General features: G+C 46.0%; 2 protein-coding genes across 4 annotated transcripts in view; both read right to left on the reverse strand.

The window, feature by feature from the left end:
* The window catches only part of Catsper3 (cation channel sperm associated 3), an 84087-nt gene that overhangs the window by 32782 nt on the left and 33621 nt on the right, over window positions 1-17684 (reverse strand). Inside the window, exon 1 of one of the 2 annotated variants that reach the window (XM_052727109.1) lies at window positions 2062-2172. The exons of the other annotated variant lie outside the window; for it this stretch is intronic. The gene's annotated coding sequence lies outside the window, so the exon portion shown is untranslated. Of the gene's footprint in view, window positions 1-2061; window positions 2173-17684 lie in introns of those variants that run through there. 2 annotated transcript variants of the gene reach the window in all.
* Window positions 776-17684, reverse strand: part of Pcbd2 (pterin-4 alpha-carbinolamine dehydratase 2) — a 54925-nt gene continuing 38016 nt past the window's right edge. The window contains exons 3-5 of one of the 2 annotated variants that reach the window (XM_052727114.1): window positions 5282-5362; window positions 3922-4030; window positions 776-2549 (exon numbers count right to left, since the gene is read on the reverse strand). In XM_052727114.1, the coding sequence (XP_052583074.1) occupies window positions 3935-4030; window positions 5282-5362 (177 nt within the window). In that variant the 3' untranslated portion in view covers window positions 776-2549; window positions 3922-3934. Of the gene's footprint in view, window positions 2550-3777; window positions 4031-5281; window positions 5363-17684 lie in introns of those variants that run through there. The other variant, XM_052727113.1, reaches the window with a different exon arrangement.

Here is a 17684-nt window from a genome sequence, read left to right on the forward strand (position 1 = left end):
CTCCCCCCCGTGTCCCCCCCCGTCTCCCCCCCCGTGTCTCCCCCCGTGTCTCCCCCCCACGTCCCCCCCCGTGTCTCCCCCCCGTGTCTCCCCCCATGTCTCCCCCCCGTGTCCCCCCCCCGTGTCTCCCCCCCCGTGTCTCCCCCCGTGTCTCCCCCGTGTCTCCCCCCCCGTGTCCCCCCCCGTGTCTCCCATGTCCCCCCCCGTGTCTCCCCCCCGTGTCCCCCCCCCGTCTCCCCCCCCCGTGTCTCCCCCCCGTGTCCCCCCTGTCTCCCCCCGTGTCTCCCCCCGTGTCTCCCCCGTCTCCCCCCGTGTCCCCCCCCCGTGTCTCCCCCCGTGTCTGTCCCCGTGGTCTGTCCCCGTGTCTGTCCCCCCCGTGTCTCCCCCCCGTGTCCCCCCCCGTGTCTGTCCCCCCCGTGTCTCCCCCCGTGTCTCCCCCCGTGTCTGTCCCCCCCGTGTCTCCCCCCCCGTGTCCCCCCCCCGTGTCTCCCCCCGTGTCTCCCCCCCGTCTCCCCCCCCCGTGTCTCCCCCCGTCTCCCCCCCCCCGTGTCTCCCCCCGTCTCCCCCCGTGTCTCTCCCCCCCCGTGTCTCCCCCCCGTGTCTCCCCCCGTGTCTCCCCCCCGTCTCCCCCCCCCGTGTCTCCCCCCGTCTCCCCCCCGTGTCTCCCCCCGTCTCCCCCCCGTGTCTCCCCCCGTGTCTCCCCCCACAGTGTGCTATCAGGCCTTCTTTACCCCCCAGTCATGAGTCTCACAGGCCCCTCCTCTTAGCCCTCCATCTTCTTTCTCTCGTCCTTTTCTCTTTTTATTTTATTTTATTTTATTTTTTTTTGGTTTTTCGAGACAGGGTTTCTCTGTGTAACCCTGGCTGTCCTGGATCTCGCTCTGTAGACCAGGCTGGCCTCGAACTCACAGAGATCCACCTGCCTCTGCCTCCCGAGTGCTGGGATTAAAGAAATGTGCCACCACCACGGGCTTCTTTTTACTTCTTAACTATAACCTTTGTCAATGCAAAAACAAACAAACATGGATCTCACCTTCAAAAGGAAGTAAGAGGTCATTTATTACGGAGCCATTCTGCATGACTACGACCCAGGAACACAGACTTAGGTTACCCTAAATTCCATGTTCCCACCAAGTATAATATGTATGAAGATGCCATGAGAAAACCATTCCTTTGGGGACTAGAGAGATGGCTCAGGCTTTAAGAGTACTTACTATTCTTGCCGAAGACCTATGTTTGATTCCAAGAATCCATGTTTGGTGGCTCACAGCCACCTGTAACTGCAGTTTCAGAAGATCCAATACCCTCCTGCCTCTCTGGGTACCTGCATGCACATGGCACACATAAACTCATGCAGGCACATACATACAAATTAAAAATAAATTTTTTAAAGAGAGAAGGTGTAGCTAGAGTTTTCTCCAGTCCTGCCTGGCCCACGGTCAGGACAAATCTCTCTCTCACCCACCAGTCCCACAGCTGCTTAGACCCCAAGCAAGTAAAAACACAGAGACTTATATTTTTTCTAAACTGTATGGCCGCGGCAGGCTTCTTGTTATCTAGTTCTTATATCTTAAATTAACCCATATCTATTAGTCTATAAGTTGCCACATGGCTCATGGCTTACCGGTACCTTACATCTCGCTTGTCATGACGGTGGCTGGCAGTGTCTCTCTGCCTCAGCCTTCCTGTTCCCACAATTTATTCTCTCCTTGTCCTGCCTATACTTCCTGCCTGGCTACTGGCCAATCAGTGTTTTATTTATTAACCAATTAGAGCAACACATTTAACATACAGAACATCCCACAGCAAGAAGGAGGTGAGCCGGAGATACAGGATATCCTGTCTTGAAAATACAAACAAAAATTAGCAAACACTAATCGCTACATTGTATATGACGCTAAAATTAATTTAAAATAAAATGGGACGGTAGTATGCTGTGTCAGGTTGACCAGGAGACACACCTCTGGGTATGTCTATGGGGGCTAACTGAGAAGAGGGGGCCCACCTAAGCACCATCCCATAGGTTCCTGACTACAGATGCAATGTGACCAGTTCACATACCTGCGGCCACCTTTTCACGCCTTGATGGACTGTAGCCGCTAATGGAGAGCCTCAGAGGATAAACCCTCCTCCTCCTTTAAGCCGCTTTCTTTAGGACATTTGTTCGCAATGAGAAAGGAACTAAGGCACGGCTAACTGAACCGGCCAGGAACTGGTTTGGGGGAGCTTGGACCTTCTCACGTGACCACACAGGTTCCTCATGTTGTAGCAGCAGTGGCATGGTGGGGCAGTAAGGGGTTTTGCTCCGAATACGATTGCTCTTCAGGCCTGTGGAGTGAGGTCCTTACAGAGATGATCTTCAGTAGAGACTAAGTCAGACACTCAGTTCACCGGTGACAACACACACTGTGAAAACGTATGGCTCTTAGTTCTTTCTCAATTCATTAAAGCCCAATAATGGAGAGGGGGCCATCGCGATGATAGGAAGTCCTTGAATTGCCACATCTTACTGGAGCCATGGACAAGACACTTGTCCTCTCCTTCAACCCCTGGTCCAAAAAGTAAACATAACCAAGATAACTCATCCAATTTTTGTAACGTGTAATAAAATTAACTATTCAAGTAGTAAAGCAGCTAAACCCAAAACAGCTCTAGCTTTGTGAGAATTACTCTAAGAACACATCTTCACAGTGGGGAGTCCCTTCCAACCATTCTCCAGCACTGTTACAAAATCCTGATCTCTAGTTTCTGGGTGACAAAATGTCCCCAGTGTGGCCTTTAAGAATGCCATCTGAGCCAGGCGGTGGTGGCGCACGCCTTTAATCCCAGCACTCAGGGGGCAGAGTCAGGCGGATCTTTGTGAGTTCGAGGCCAGCCTGGACTACCAAGTGAGTTCCAGGAAAGGTGCAAAGCTACACAGAGAAACCCTGTCTCGAAAAAAAAAAAAAAAAAAAAGAATGCCATCTGGGGGCTGGAGAGATGGCTCGGAGGTTAAGAACACTTTCTCTTCTTGCAGAAGACCCGGATTCAATTCCCAGCACCCACATGACAGCTTAAAACGTCCATAGCTCCAGTTACAAGGGGTCCACGGCCCTCTTCTGACCTCCACAGGCACCAGGCACGAATGTGGTGCACATATACACATGCAGGCAAAGCATCATACAAAGCAGGCAGCGGTGGTGGCGCATACGCCTTTAGTCCCAGCACTGGGAGGCAGAAGCAGGTGGATCTCTGTGAGTTCAAGGCCAGCCTGGGCTACAGAGTAAGTTCCAGGGCAGCCAAGGATACAGAGAAACCCTGTCTCAAAAAAAAAAAAAAAAATCATATACATAGAATAAATATATCTAAAAACAAAATTCCAGTGTTTTTTTTTTTTTCCAGGCCAGTCTGGACTATATAGAGAATCCAAATTCAGCCTGGCTATACAGTGAGACCCTGTTTAGAAAAAAATGTAAAAGTTCTATTTCTTTGAAAATTTAATTCCTGTAACAAACCAGGCCAGGGTGGAGAGATGGCTCGGCAGACAAGAGCTCACACTGCTCTTCAGAGGCCCTAAGTACAGCTTCAGCACCCACGTCACACAGCTCACAACTGCCTGACCCGAGCTCCAGGGGATCCTGCACCTCGGGCCTCCATAAGCAGCTGTATGCGCGTGCACGCGCACACACACACACACACACACACACACACACACACACACACACACTTTCAATTTTTAAATAATAACTCAGGTGTTTATTATATGTCTGACTAGATGTAATAAAAAATAACTCAGGCTTCGGGTTCAAATCATTCTGTATTTAAGCACCAACTATACAAAAATGTATATATGCAAAAACAAACTAATTTATTACTTAATTTATTCACATAAATGGCCTTCAAAAACACTGCAGACAAGTCAGGTGTTAGATCTTTACGTGCATTTTGAAAGAGATCACAGAGAAGCAGCAGCGTTTTCAATGAACTGGGCCAGCTTCACATCCCGTTTGGTTAAGCCTCCACAGTCATGTGAAGTGAGAGTTATCTGGACCTACAAAGAGAAAAGCAGCTTTTCAGATCTGAGAGAGACCTGTGGGAGAGACCCTAGGTCGTTTGGAAATCAATCTATTTCTCAACATTCATATTTGAGAATTGGAGGTAGATGATTTAGAAAACGCTACATTATGAATAAACATTGCATTTCCCAAACCCAGACAGCTTGGGGTGTGGGCTGCACATGCTTTGTGGGACAGCCACCCAGGAGGGAAGGCTCCCAGAGGACAAGGGGAGTTAGCTTCCAGCATGGAAAAGCTTGTTTCCTGGGAAAAAAGAACAGAGACGAAAGCTCCATTTTAACTCCCAGAACTTTAATTACACCAACCCTGTTCAGGCCACTAAGAAAGGGCAAGCCAACCTATCAGGCAGTACCTGAGTGAGGTAGAAAAGCAGGCTGCCAAATGAGGAAGCATGGGTGGGGACATCACTCAACAAGATTAAAAAGCAAAGAGAAGTGTCCAGGCAGGAGACATTCATCCTGGAACTGGACAATTAGGAATTGCTTCTTTTTAAATCACAACAGTGAAGTACTTTTTCTCAGAGAGGATTTACAAACCCTTGAAGAAATCTAGACAGATATCCCAAGTGGTGAGACACTCTTGGGGGTGTGGCTGTTCTCGGGGGTGTGGCTGTTCTCACTGCACCCCTTAAAACATTTTAGTCTATGCTCTAGAGATCATCTCTTTAATAAACATTTACCACAAAGAGACAGTTTCTGAGATTCATTTCAGCAAGACACATAAGGCCATGCTATCTGATTTGCTACCATTCCTTTTAATAAATTATTTTCAAATTAAAACTCTGAGGTCTCAGGTAACTGAGGTGGCCATGGCAACACATGCCTGTAATCCCACAAAATGGGAGGCAGAGGCAGGAAGATCTCCCACCAGCATGGTGTTCATAGTGAGTTCCAGGACAAACAGGGGTACACAGGAAGACCCTGACTTAAATAATATATCCCTCCAAATAAATATCCCTCCACAAAAATATAGTAAAATTTTATCTTCGTGGCTGATACCCAAGATTAACTCAGGAAAGTCCAAACCTCTGGAATAAATGTTGGAAGACAAGCCTAAGGGCAAAGAACTATAGTTCTGCTCTCAGGAAAGCCCTGAACTGTGCTAACAATGACACACTGGGTTTCTGAGAGAGAATAAGAGAACACTTTCTCAGCAGCACCTCATTCATAAAGAGTCTTCTTCAATCCCCAAATTAAAGAGATCCCAAGAGAAAGAGGTCCATCTACCTTGTTGTACACATTGAACCATTCTGGGTGATGATTCATCTTCTCTGCTTGTAGGGCAACCCTGGACATAAAGCCAAAGGCCTGAAAAACACCAAATACAGATTACCAGCCCCGCCCTGCACTCTGTAGCTGGGAGACCCCAGAGTCACCCAACCAGATAGGCTCTCTGGGATGCTGGGGAAGCCTCAGAAGTCATAAGGGAAGGGCTGCTCTCTGTGGGCCAGGGCACCAGGGCAGCAGACTGCTAGGTGGAGAAACAGTCTGGCTCAAATAAACAAACCAGGAAATGAGTGTCACCTAGTGACCTGTCTGGACTGCTTAATTGTCCTAGGACTCCCGACTGCACAGCAATAATTTCCCTTCAACCCAGTGCCCTGGGTCTACCTGCCCCAAATCAAGGGACCAATTTGCTCCTTAGCCGTTCCTTCTGTTTTTAGTGAATGGGCAGCTCTGGCCATCAGCTGCAAGACTGTGGAGAAAGGCCCACAGCTGTCCCAGCCCACACTTCAGGGGACAGCCAGTGAAGGTCTACCTTCACCGCCAAGCAGCCTGAAAGAAAAACCCTGCGTGCCTGCTGGGGAGCCTCTGGCTACATACAGCCCCACCAAGCTGAGGTGACAGTATGCTTCCACAGAAGACAAGCCTGGAAACAAACCGAGGACCCCACCCAACAACGTGGACAGCTGGGACTCACTCCACAGGGAAAGCAGAGACACCACGCAGAAGGCCACCATTCTGAGGAAAACGTTTTTCTTTTTTGCGTCCTTTCACATTTTTATGAAGCCGATGGCAGACAATAATCCGACTTTACACTAACCCCTCTAAGGGAACGCACTAGAGGGACCATAAAGCATACCAGAGGCTGGAGACAGGATGAAGGTCTGTGGACACTGCCACCAGCCAGTGCAGTAATGACCACACTGATTACCTGCACTGGGCACACACCAGACTGGTCCTGTGAACTGTCAGTCACGGGTAATACATTTTAAAAGGAAGGGGAGGGAAAAGTCCATTTAACTATATACAGAATTATTCAGAGCAAAACAAAGTACTCTCCTGCCCCTACTCATTCCAAATCTGACTCCCTAGGTCCCATGGAGGGTACAAGTAGCATAGGGAAGTCTGGTTTAATTATCCAACACGGAGTTAACAATGCTGTGTGGGAATTTCTACTGTCAAAGTGACTTATCTTTACTCAGCATTAGCTGAAGTAGAAGGCTGATTGCCCTCAGTGACGGATGGTGGTATAGCTAAGGGCCTCCTGGCCTTCCGAATCTGGGACTCTGGATTCAAATTGTGACGCTACCACTTAACTGTCATTTGACCCTAGGCTCCATTTTCTTTTTTTGTTTTTTTCCTCTTTCTCTCCCCAACTCACCCCTGGGTTTTGAGACAGGATCTCATGTAGCCCAGGCTGACCTCAAATTCACTGTTAAGTGCTAGAAGTACAGGTATGTGCTTCCATAAATGGTTTCCAGGCTCAGCTCGTGCTCTCCAGCACACATGCGCTCGCTCACACTCTCTCTCTCTCTCTTTCTCTCTCTCTCTCTCTCTCTCTCTCTCTGTTAGTTTTTAAGATTTACTTTTTAAATGACGTATACATGTGTGTGCTTTTGAGTGCATATGTACACCTTGAAGCTGGAATCACAGGTGGTTGTACACTGCCTGCATGGGGAACTGAACTCTGGTTCTCTGAGAAGCAGGGCACAAGCTGAACCTCTGCCCATGCAGCTGTCCATCCAGCCCTTAGTTTTCTTTTTTAACGGTTTTAATTTATTCTTAGACATTCTCACAAGTGTACACAATGCATACTCTCTCACCCCCACCTGCCCACCTCTTTCTCCTCCTGCCCCACCCTCCACACTCACCCCCACCTGCCCACCTCTGTCTCCTCCTGCCCCACCCTCCACACTTCACCCCCACCTGCCCACTTCTGTCTCCCCCCAAACACCCTTCACACTCACCCCCATCTGCCCACCTCTGTCTCCTCTCCCTCACCCTTCACACTCACCCCCACCTGCCCACCTCTATCTCCTCTCCCTCACCCTCCACACTCACCCCCACCTGCCCACTTCTGTCTCCCCCCACACACCCTTCACAAATCTTTCTCTCACACATTCACGTCTATTCCCTTTGTTTTGTGACGCACCAAGATTAGCCACAGCCAATGTGTGACTTCGAGTTTGAAGCTATCACTACAGCCTTGTGTGTGGTGATATATTGTATACCCTAATAAAATTTGCCTGAAGATCAGAGAGACAAAGAAACAAGCACAGCTACGCCTCACCTCGCCAACTCCAAGAATCCTCCATTTGAAAGCCTCTGAGTCCTTAGCTGAAAGGTTCTCAGACAAAAAGCCTTTTAATTCCTGTCTCCTCACACCTTATAGACCTTTCTCCGCCCAGCCATATCACTTTCTTCTTTGTGCTAGGATTAAAGGTGTGTGTGCTTCCCAAACAAAGGCATGAGATCTCAAGTGCTGGGATTAAAGGTGTGTGACTCCCAAGTGTTGGGATTAAAGGTGTGTGCCACCACTGTCTGGCTCTGTTCTCTCCTAGACTGAGTCAATCTCATGTAGTCCCGGGTGGTTTTGAACTCACAGAGATCCAGACGGATATCTGCCTCCTGGGTGCTAGGATTAAAGGTGCCACCACTGCCTGGCATCTATGTTTAATCTAGTGACTTGTTCTGTTCTCTGATCTTCAGGCAAATTTTATTAGGGTACACAGTACTTCACCACATTTCCCACAGAGAGTAAAGAAACGATCCCATCTGCCTCCTTCTGTTGTGTTATATTTTGTTTGTGTTCTGACAAATAAAGCTTGCCTGAAGATCAGAGGGCAGATCTAGCCACTAGTTAACCACAGAGGACAGGCAGTGGTGGCACATACCTTTAATCCCAACACTTGGGAGGAGGAAGCAGGAAGATCAGGAGTTCAAGGCCATCCTGGGCTACACAAGATTGAGCCAGTCTAAAAGATAAACAGAGCCATGCGTGGTGGTGTATATCTTTAATCCCGGCACTAGGGAGGTGGAGACAGGATCTCACCCCCATTTGGTCTGAGGATTTGTAGAGGTAAGAAGTCTCTAGTGACTGCTGCTCTGCTTCTCTGATCTCCAGGCAAGCTTTATTTGTCAGAACACAAACAAAATATCCTACAGCATCCTTCCACTTTGCAGACCGAAATCTATTACCTACCTAGTTCAGAGCTTACACAATGAAAATGTCCATAACAATACATGTCCAAGTTATCAGATCTGTTGCTACAGGAGTTTCGATGAGTAGGTAACAGGGGAAAGGGGAGCTGCAAGGGTGGAATGCAATGAAGGAGCATGCCCAGAGGGCCATGTCTGAGGAGAGCACGGAATATGGCCCTTCTTTCAAAGACTCCTTTTTACAGCCCTAGCCATTGCTTACCAAGCCTCCAATTGGGACCTAATGACCCAGAGTTATTAAGAGCGTAGACCTTCTAAAATCATCCCACCCAACAATGCTAGAAAAGCTTGTGGCAGAACAGACTCACTAGCATATGGTGATATTTTATTTGTACTGAAACGTGATTTTATTTGTATGTTAATAAATAAAGTTGCCCAGGGGTCAGAGCTAATAGCAAGCCATCACAGAAGCTGGGTGGTGGTGGTGCATGCCTTTAATCCCAGCACTTGGTAGGCAGAGCTAGGTAGATCTCTGTGTGTTCAAGGATACACCCAGCATTGGAGACACACGCCTTTAATCTCAATACCAACCACAGAAGACCTGGAGGTCTGGACAGACAGGCAGTGACGAGGAGGTCATGTGGTTGGGTTTACAACCAATGAGAAGGCAGAACAGAAAGTCTTTATAAAGACAGACACACAGGAAGTAGGTCTCTTTCGGAGAGGTAGGACCACCACGAGAGGAAGGGTAAGGTTTTCAGCTCTTAGCTCTGACCTCTTGGCTTTCTTCTTTGCATTGGTTCTGTGTTTCTTAATGAATAAGACGGTTACTTCTACACTAGTAACCTAGTGTGACTAAGGAAATGAGCAGTGAAATAAAATCAACAAGCTAGAGAGGTGGCTCAGTGGTTAAGAACACTGCTGCTCTTGCAGAGGATCTGGGTTCAAGTGCCAGCACCCACATGGCAGTGCCAGTTCCAGGGGATCAACGTCCTCCTCTGACCTCCTTGGGCACCAGCCATGCACATGGTGCACAGACATGCATGCAGGCAAAAGCACCCATAAACATAAAATAAATAAAATTAAAAAGAAACCAACATGAGCTTCAAGGAATTAGAAAAGAAATATATGAGACTAAAATGCTACAGTCAAAAAAAAAAGTTGTAAACAGGGCCAGGGGCCAGGGGCCAGGGCAGCTCAGGCTAGAACACACATGTCCTTGGTGTGCATTGAAGGCCTGGGTTTGATCTTCAGAACTGAAAGGGGAAAAATTGTAAAAGAAACAGAGAGAGGCTGGTGAGATGGCTCTTGCCTCCCAAGCTTGGGAGTTCCACCCCCAGAATCCATGTAGAGGTAGAAAGGGAAACTCGATCCTACAAAGTTATTCTCTGTTCTCCACACACAAGTTCACACATACACACAATAAATGATATAATAATAATATAATAATAAATAATGCAACAATGTCAGCCAGGCAGTGGTGGCACACCCCTTTCAACCCAGAACTGGGGAGGCAGGCAGATTTCTGTGAGTTTGAGGTTAGCCTGGTCTACAGAGCTAGTTCCATGACAGCCAGAGCTACACAAAGAAACCCTGTATTAAAAAAAAAAAAAAAAAAAAAGGGCCGGGCAGTGGTGGCACACGCCTTTAATCCCAGCACTCGGGAGGCAGAGCCAGGCGGATCTCTGTGAGTTCGAGGCCAGCCTGGGCTACCAAGTGAGTCCCAGGAAAGGCACAAAGCTACACAGAGAAACCCTGTCTCGAAAAACCAAAAAAAAAAAAAAAAAAGGATGCAACCATGTCTCCACATCTTAGCAAAATTAATAAACTAAGAGTCTTAAAAATCCTTTTATCATTTAGTCAGAAATTCCATGTATAAGGATGAAAAGAAACCTGTTGAATTCAAATCTCCACCTATCGGCATTTAGCACTGGAAGTCGGACAAAACCTACAAAGACTTTAGGAAATGGAACTGAAAACAAAGATTGGGGGAAAGAAAGAAAGGAAGGAAGGAAGGAAGGAAGGAAGGAAGGAAGGAAGGAAGGAAGGAAGACAGAAAGAAAGAAAAAAGAAAGAAAGAAAGAAAGAAAGAAAGAAAGAAAGAAAGAAAGAAAGAAAGAAAGAAAGAAAGAAAGAAAAAAAGAAAGAAAGGAATTGTTCTGTTGGGTTCTTTTTGTTTTGCCAGACAGGGTTTCTCTGTGTAGCTCTGGCTGTTCTGGAACTCGCTCTGTAAACCAGGCTGTCCTCAAACTCAGAGATCTGCCTGCCTCTGCCTCCTGAGTGATGGGATTGAAGTCATGTGCCACCAGGGTAAGAATTTTATACTCAACTAAACTATTTTTCAAAAAATAAAAGCAATAGCTTGATGTGGTGGCACACACCTTTAATCCCAGTGCTCAGGAGACAGAGACAGGAGGATTTCTGTGAGTTCCAGAACAGCTAGGAATAGCATAGTGAGACCCAGTCTCAAAACAAACAAACAAACAAATAAATAAAAGCAGTGGACTGACATTTCAGAAATACAATAACTCATGTCAAGAGATGGTTCAGTGGTTAAAGGTCCTTGTATGCAAGCTTGGCAATCTAAGTCCCATCCCCAGAAATCACATAAGAACAGAGGAGAGAGAGTGGGTTCCATCAAGATGTCCTCTGAACTTCACATTCATGCTCTGTCATGCCTACAACCCATGCACACACGAATTTGCACACATGTAAATTTGTTTAGATAAAAAGAAATGCACCCCTCAGAGAACAACTCCCACCCATCCTTCTGAGGAAACCATTAAAGGAGGGGTATAACTGAGAGGCGAGAGGAAGACTCTGTCAAAGGTGCTGGCGATGAGAGTAAGCTCACTAAGTTCTAGGACTCCATTTAGCACAACTAAGCAATTAAGGAACCAAAAGCAAATGTTATCAACTAGAACGGAAAGAGAAACCCAGACAGGTTGAAAGCGGAAAGGCAAGTGTTGAGATCTTTAAAGGCAGAAGATCGGAGCACTGGAGCCAGGAAACAGTATCAAGTAGAACTGAACAGGGCAAGAGACGGGGAGAGAGAAAGTGGATGATGAGTTCTGATATCCTGTAGGGGGAATGCGCTAAGGAGAGAAGGGCTACATTTGCCATGTAAACTTGTATGTGTAATAGTACCTTCAAAATTGAAAATAAAACAAACATTCCCAACTCAGGAAAACACAACTAAAATAAAACTTGAAAACACACCAAAATACCACATCTAAACAGCATTACTCATATATAATTTAAGGTAAGTAGACACTGCTTCTGTCATGTTTTACAAAACCAAACAATCAATAAATGTGCACAGCCTAAATCCAAGCAATTAAAGTCAAAATAAGCTCATCAGCAATGAAGACTAACTGTGAGTTATTTGTACTACACAAACACAGCCTCAAAATTAACAAGGCAGAAAGTGCAGAAAACAGAAGGCAAGTAAAACATTTATGTTTGAGTTGGTGGGTTTTCTTACCATAAATAAGCCCTCTTTTTTGTTTGTTTCGTTGGTTCGGTTTGGTTTGGTTTTTTTGAGACACGGTTTCTCTGTGTAGTCCTGGATATCCTGGAACTTGCTCTGTAGACCAGGCTGACCTCAAACTCACAGAGATCCTCCTGCCTCTGCTTCTGAGTGCTGGGATTAAAGGCGTGTGCCACCACCACCACCACCACCACCACCACCATCACCACCACCTGGCCATGAATAAATCTTTAAAATGTTGTGGGAGTTTGGGGGAATTGATGGTTAGTTCTGGTTTTTTTTTTTTTTTTTTTTTTTTTTTTTACAATAAATAACTCTCCTTTTTAAAAAAGTTTGTGGTTAGATGGGGCTGGAGAAAGATTGCTTGGAGATTAAGAGTACTGGCTGCTCTTCTAGAGGATCCATGTTTAATTCCTAGCACCCCTACAGTGGCTCACAATCATCTGTAACTCCAATCCCTGGGGACCCAATGTCCTCTTCTGGTACCTCCTCAGGCACCAGGCACACACTTGGTACACAGACACACCTGCAGACAAAACACCCACACACATTAGATAGATAGGTAGGTAGGTAGGTAGGTAGGTAGGTAGATAGATAGATAGATAGATAGATGTCAGATAGATAGACAGAGAGACAGATAGATAGATAGACAGATGTCAGATAGATAGACAGACAGATAGATAGATAGATAGATAGATAGATAGATAGATAGATAGATGATAGACAGGCAGACAGATAGCTGATGAATAGATGATAGATAGATAGATAGATAGATAGATAGATAGATAGATAGATAGATAGATTATAAGATTTTAAAAATATATAGAGGGAGAGGAGGGAGTGGGTGATATAGATGAAATGCTCACATATGAAGTTCACAAAAAAATATACAAATATAAATGTCTCTGCTAGGTGTGGTAACACACACCAATGATCAAACACTGAGGAGGCTGAACCAGGAGGCTCCCCAGCTTGGGGCCAGCCTGTGCCACATGCTAACAAAAAGCAAAACAAGGGAATGGAGAGAAGCTCGGCAGCCAAGAGGCTGTTCTTCAGGGAGAGTCAGGCATCTCATAACCACCTGTGACTCCAGCTTCGGGGACACCTACACACAGATGTGCAGATATACACAAAATTAAAAATAAAATGATTAAAAACAAAAACAAAAAAACCCAAAACCACAAGCCAGGCTTGGTAGTGCATGCCTTTAATCCCAGCACTTGGGAGCAGAGGCAGGGGGATCTCTGGGAGTTTGAGTTCCAAGTCAGTCAGGGCTACATAGTGAGACCCTGTCTTTAAAAGGGGGGAGGGACCAGGTAATAACAAGGTGCCACACAAGCTAACTACCCGAGTTCACTGGAACCACAGTGAAAACCAGAACCAACTCCTTAAAAGTCATCCTCTGACCTCTTCATATGCACTATAGCACACATGTGCCCATGCTCTCACACAGACACTCACGTACACATGCATGAATGTACACATGTGTACACACATGCACACACTCGAACACACATGCAAGCCCATGACTTTAGAATAAACAGTTCTACTTCTCAGCACGTGTGGTGTGGCTGCAGACACTCAGACAACAGTTACAACAATGGTCACTTTGTATACTCTCCTACCTTGTTACAGCACCAACTGGAGGAGAGAGAGTGTGGACTAGGATACATTTATACATTTATACACAGGAATATGATGCAGTCATCAAGAAGGATGAGAAAACTACCCTCTGACATGGAGGTACTGCCAAGATCTATCAGGAAATGAGAAATGCACACGAGTCTGTGAGCTGCGTGATAGGACAGGCCATGCCCAGCCTCCTCCGAGCACTCATCTCTTAGAGCAATCTGCAGGAGACACAGGAGCAATGGGAGTGGCGGCGGGAGGCATTGGCTGGGAGTCAGGTGACCAGGGCCAGAAACAGGAAGAACTCGCTGCATTCTTAGTGCCTTTTGAATTTGCGCAATGAATATATCTGATCTAGTTTTAAAAATTAGTTTGGGAACAAAAATGAAAGAGTTATCACTGTAAAGGGAGCCAGGACCCTGAGCTGTATAGTAATATGGTTCATATTAAAATACTTGGGCTCACGTCAACTTCTTAACATATGCCTACCTGTTGAGGTGGGTTTTAGTGCCAATTTACAGCATAGTTTGTCTATGAGCCGTGTTCTGTTGAGCCACGGCCATTTCAAACAAACATATGGTCAACAAATAACATATAATGGCTGATAATAGTTTCAGTCTTTCCTGTATTGCAAATTACAAACATTTCGTGAACAAGCCATGAACGCATGATGAAGTATGACTCCTTAAGTCACTCTGCCATTTCAAGGAATGTGAGCATTACAATCAGAGCAAATTGGGCCGATGAAGTTTGTCATTTGGAAATCTCCAAATCATCGGCAAGTAAAGGTTTTTTCCATGAACCTCAAATCAAGTCCTCTTTGGAAACTTAAATTTTTCTCAAAGTTACTTTTGTTTCAGTTCACTCCGTGGAACCATGAACACTATCAGATGCACAAAACCAAAACAGGAATCCCGTATCAATCTGTGAAACGCGTAACAGCACCCCAGACTTAAAGCACAGCCTCGGTCCTAACAACATGTATGGCTTACTGAAGCTCGCAGGCTTAACTCTGGGCACACTGACAATATGAACCTCTGAGTCCTCAGCACAGCTCCCTTTGATATATGTCCTTCAAATCAGCTGCCTTCATATTTTGATTATAGACTATTTTAATTACATACTAAAAAAGAACATATCTCCCACTAAGAAAATGAGCACCAGGTACTCTCAAGTAATTTCACCAGTACAATCTCCATTAAGCCGTTAAATACTTCCCTCCCTAATTCAATGAACTAGAACTCTCTATTGTTTACCAATCACCTTCATGTTTGTAGGCCTACAACCCTTCTTTTAAAAACACAATTGCTGTGGAAGGAAATGATATTTATGTCTGATTAGAAATGAAAACACTATTACATAAATCAGTTTGGGCATTTCTTCACGTCTTGAAACTTGATCGGCAATTTCCTCTAATTGGTGATCAAGGAAACTATCTTGTGATCAATTAAAGTAATTACCAGATTCCGGCAACACAGCCTACCTTAATTTCAGCTAGAGTCTGCACTTCTTCAACTTTAATTAAAAATAATGAAAATTATTAAGCAAAATACAAGGCAAGATCATTGCCAAGCATGCACATGTCACGGGACAGGACCTTCCCTCGGTGTTGGTGACATCAATCACATAAACATTGCTTGGTGCACAGAGGGAGGACGTTCTCTGCCCCCGAGTATGATTACACATCTCCCCATAACTTTCACACTGGAAACACTGCTCACTATTCCCGTCACTGCAAAGGAAACATCAGATCTTAATTTGAGGGTCAACACAATATTCTTGACCAGAATTGTGAGGGACAGGCCCAGCCAAAGATGTATTTCACTCATGCTTTTTCTCTCTGCACACGAGCCCAGGAGTCAACTACAGAGTTTGAGGTCAGAGACCTGGGTTCAACTCCACACTGCAGCAGTCGCGGCTACATGACGTCAGCAGAGCTCCTTAGCAGGGCTCCCTCCTGGAAAGCTGGGGCGCTCTGTGTACCACCCTCCCCTGTACCCGGCACTCTGCTAAGCAATCACTGCCTCTGGTTATAGACAGCAATGCTTTAACACTGTAGCACCTGTGGCTGAAAAGGAAAAATTCTTTCCCAAACCAAGACCAGCCTGGAAACGAAACGAATTTATCTTTGCAATGTGAGAAAACCTGCAACATCTTGAGAACTGTTCCTTTGAGTTGCTGTTGCCACAGGAAGACTTCCTCGGCGTCTGTGAGCAGCTCACCCAAGGGACTAGTCTTCTGACAAGCACAGGGTTGTGTGTGTGTGTGTGTGTGTGTGTGTGTGTGTGTGTGTGTGTGTATGGTATGTGTATATGATGTGTGTGCATGGTGTGTATGGTGAGTGTGTGTGTGTGTATGGTATGTGTATATGATGTGTGTGCATGGTGTGTATGGTGAGTGTGTGTGTGTGTGTATGGTGTATGTATGTATGGGGTATGTAAGTATGGTGTGTGTGTATGTGGTGAATGTGTGTATGGTGTGTGTATATGGTGTGTATGCATGGTGTGTATGGTGTGTGTGTGTGTGTGTGTGTGTGTGTGTGTGTGTGTGTGTGTGTGTATGGGGTGTGTGTATGGGGTGTGTGTATATGGTGTATATGTAGGGGAGTGTGTATAGGGTGTGTGTGTGTGTGTGTGTGTGTGTGTGTGTGTGTGTGTGTGTAAGGCCTGAGGACCATTCCTCAGGCTTCCATCTTTCTGGGGGCAGATATAGCCCCATCAGTCTGGACAGCAGTCTACCTGCCCTCTACCTAATCTGCTACAGAGCTTACATTTCCAGTAACTCAGGACAAGAAAACCCAGTTCTGAAACTGAACTGGTTTTCTCATGGCAATTTTCTCATGCTCTCAGGTAGAGCCAGCCCCTCTTCCTTGCCCCAGGATGTATTACTATCCTCTTAGTTAGTGATGATATAAACATACCACCTGGGAGATAGCATGCTCACTTCTACACACACACACACACACACACACACACACACACACACACACACACACACACTAATGATGATGGTAATAATAATAATAATAAAGAAAATTTTTTTCATTCCAACATCACCATTTCTGGTGGACAGCTGATTAGAAAAAGAAAGCAGCTCTTTAGCTAACTAAGCACGGCATCACCTTCAAAACACATCATTAACAGAAAACGCAAGGCTGCAGAAGCAGGACCTCTCACGCAGTGCATGCCTGGGTTCCCACACCAGTGAAGCCTCCCCCTGGCAGGAATCTGCCCACAGAAGCTCTTGGTTCTCAAGGCAGCAGTTTGCTCTACATAAGGCCCTCCACATGTGGTCTACCTAAGGGCCCTTCGCTTCTATTCTGCTCATAGTGAGAGGTCCTCAGACAGATCTCAGAAACTGATTTGTACCAAAAAAGGGCATACTAGCCACGTTGCTCTTCCCCCAAAAAAGATACCACCCCTTTCTGACTTCCTCCACACACTCGTCCTAACTGCATTCCCCACATCTCCAATGGCTACTCTTGAGCAGACCACCTGCCGGGTCCGATTATCCACTTCTTGGATTTCTCACAATCCTCACTTTTGCGTTCTTCAAACCAGCACGTGCCACCAGTTTCCTGACTGTTCTCTTCCACGAATGCAGACAAAACACTGGCTTCAAAACCAGCCCAAGAGAAGGCTACCAGAGAAGCACTTCCTGGAGGTGGTTAATGCCACACCATTGCCTGGTACCTACTGCTCACCATCACCACGCAACGGCCTCGGGACTGCCCAGCAGAGGCATCCTTACCTGATCCTCCGACATCAGCTGATTCTTAAGTTTTCAGGATCTCACGAAGTGAGAAGTGTTGCAGAAATTACCACAGAACTCTGTTTTCTTTGAGCAATCTCTCCAAGAACTGAACTTGAAGCTCCTTGATATTTTCATCATTTCATAAAGTTCAACTTTATACAGAAAAGGTGTCTGTTTTCAATGTCATGCATCCAAACCATGCGAACTCAGAATATCAGGCCAAATACATTTAAAAAAAAAACCTGAATAATATGCAAAATAGCAGTCTGTTCCTGATTCACAGACCCTTCCGGCTGCCTCAGCCTCCCAAATGCCAAGGTTCCATGCCTGGCTGCTTTTTTCTGGGGGGCGGGCGGGGGCAGGTCTCATGTATCC

Source organism: Peromyscus californicus, unplaced genomic scaffold, assembly GCF_007827085.1.
Source record: "Peromyscus californicus insignis strain IS unplaced genomic scaffold, ASM782708v3 Scaffold_8__1_contigs__length_139910024, whole genome shotgun sequence".
Classification (NCBI taxonomy): domain Eukaryota; kingdom Metazoa; phylum Chordata; class Mammalia; order Rodentia; family Cricetidae; genus Peromyscus; species Peromyscus californicus.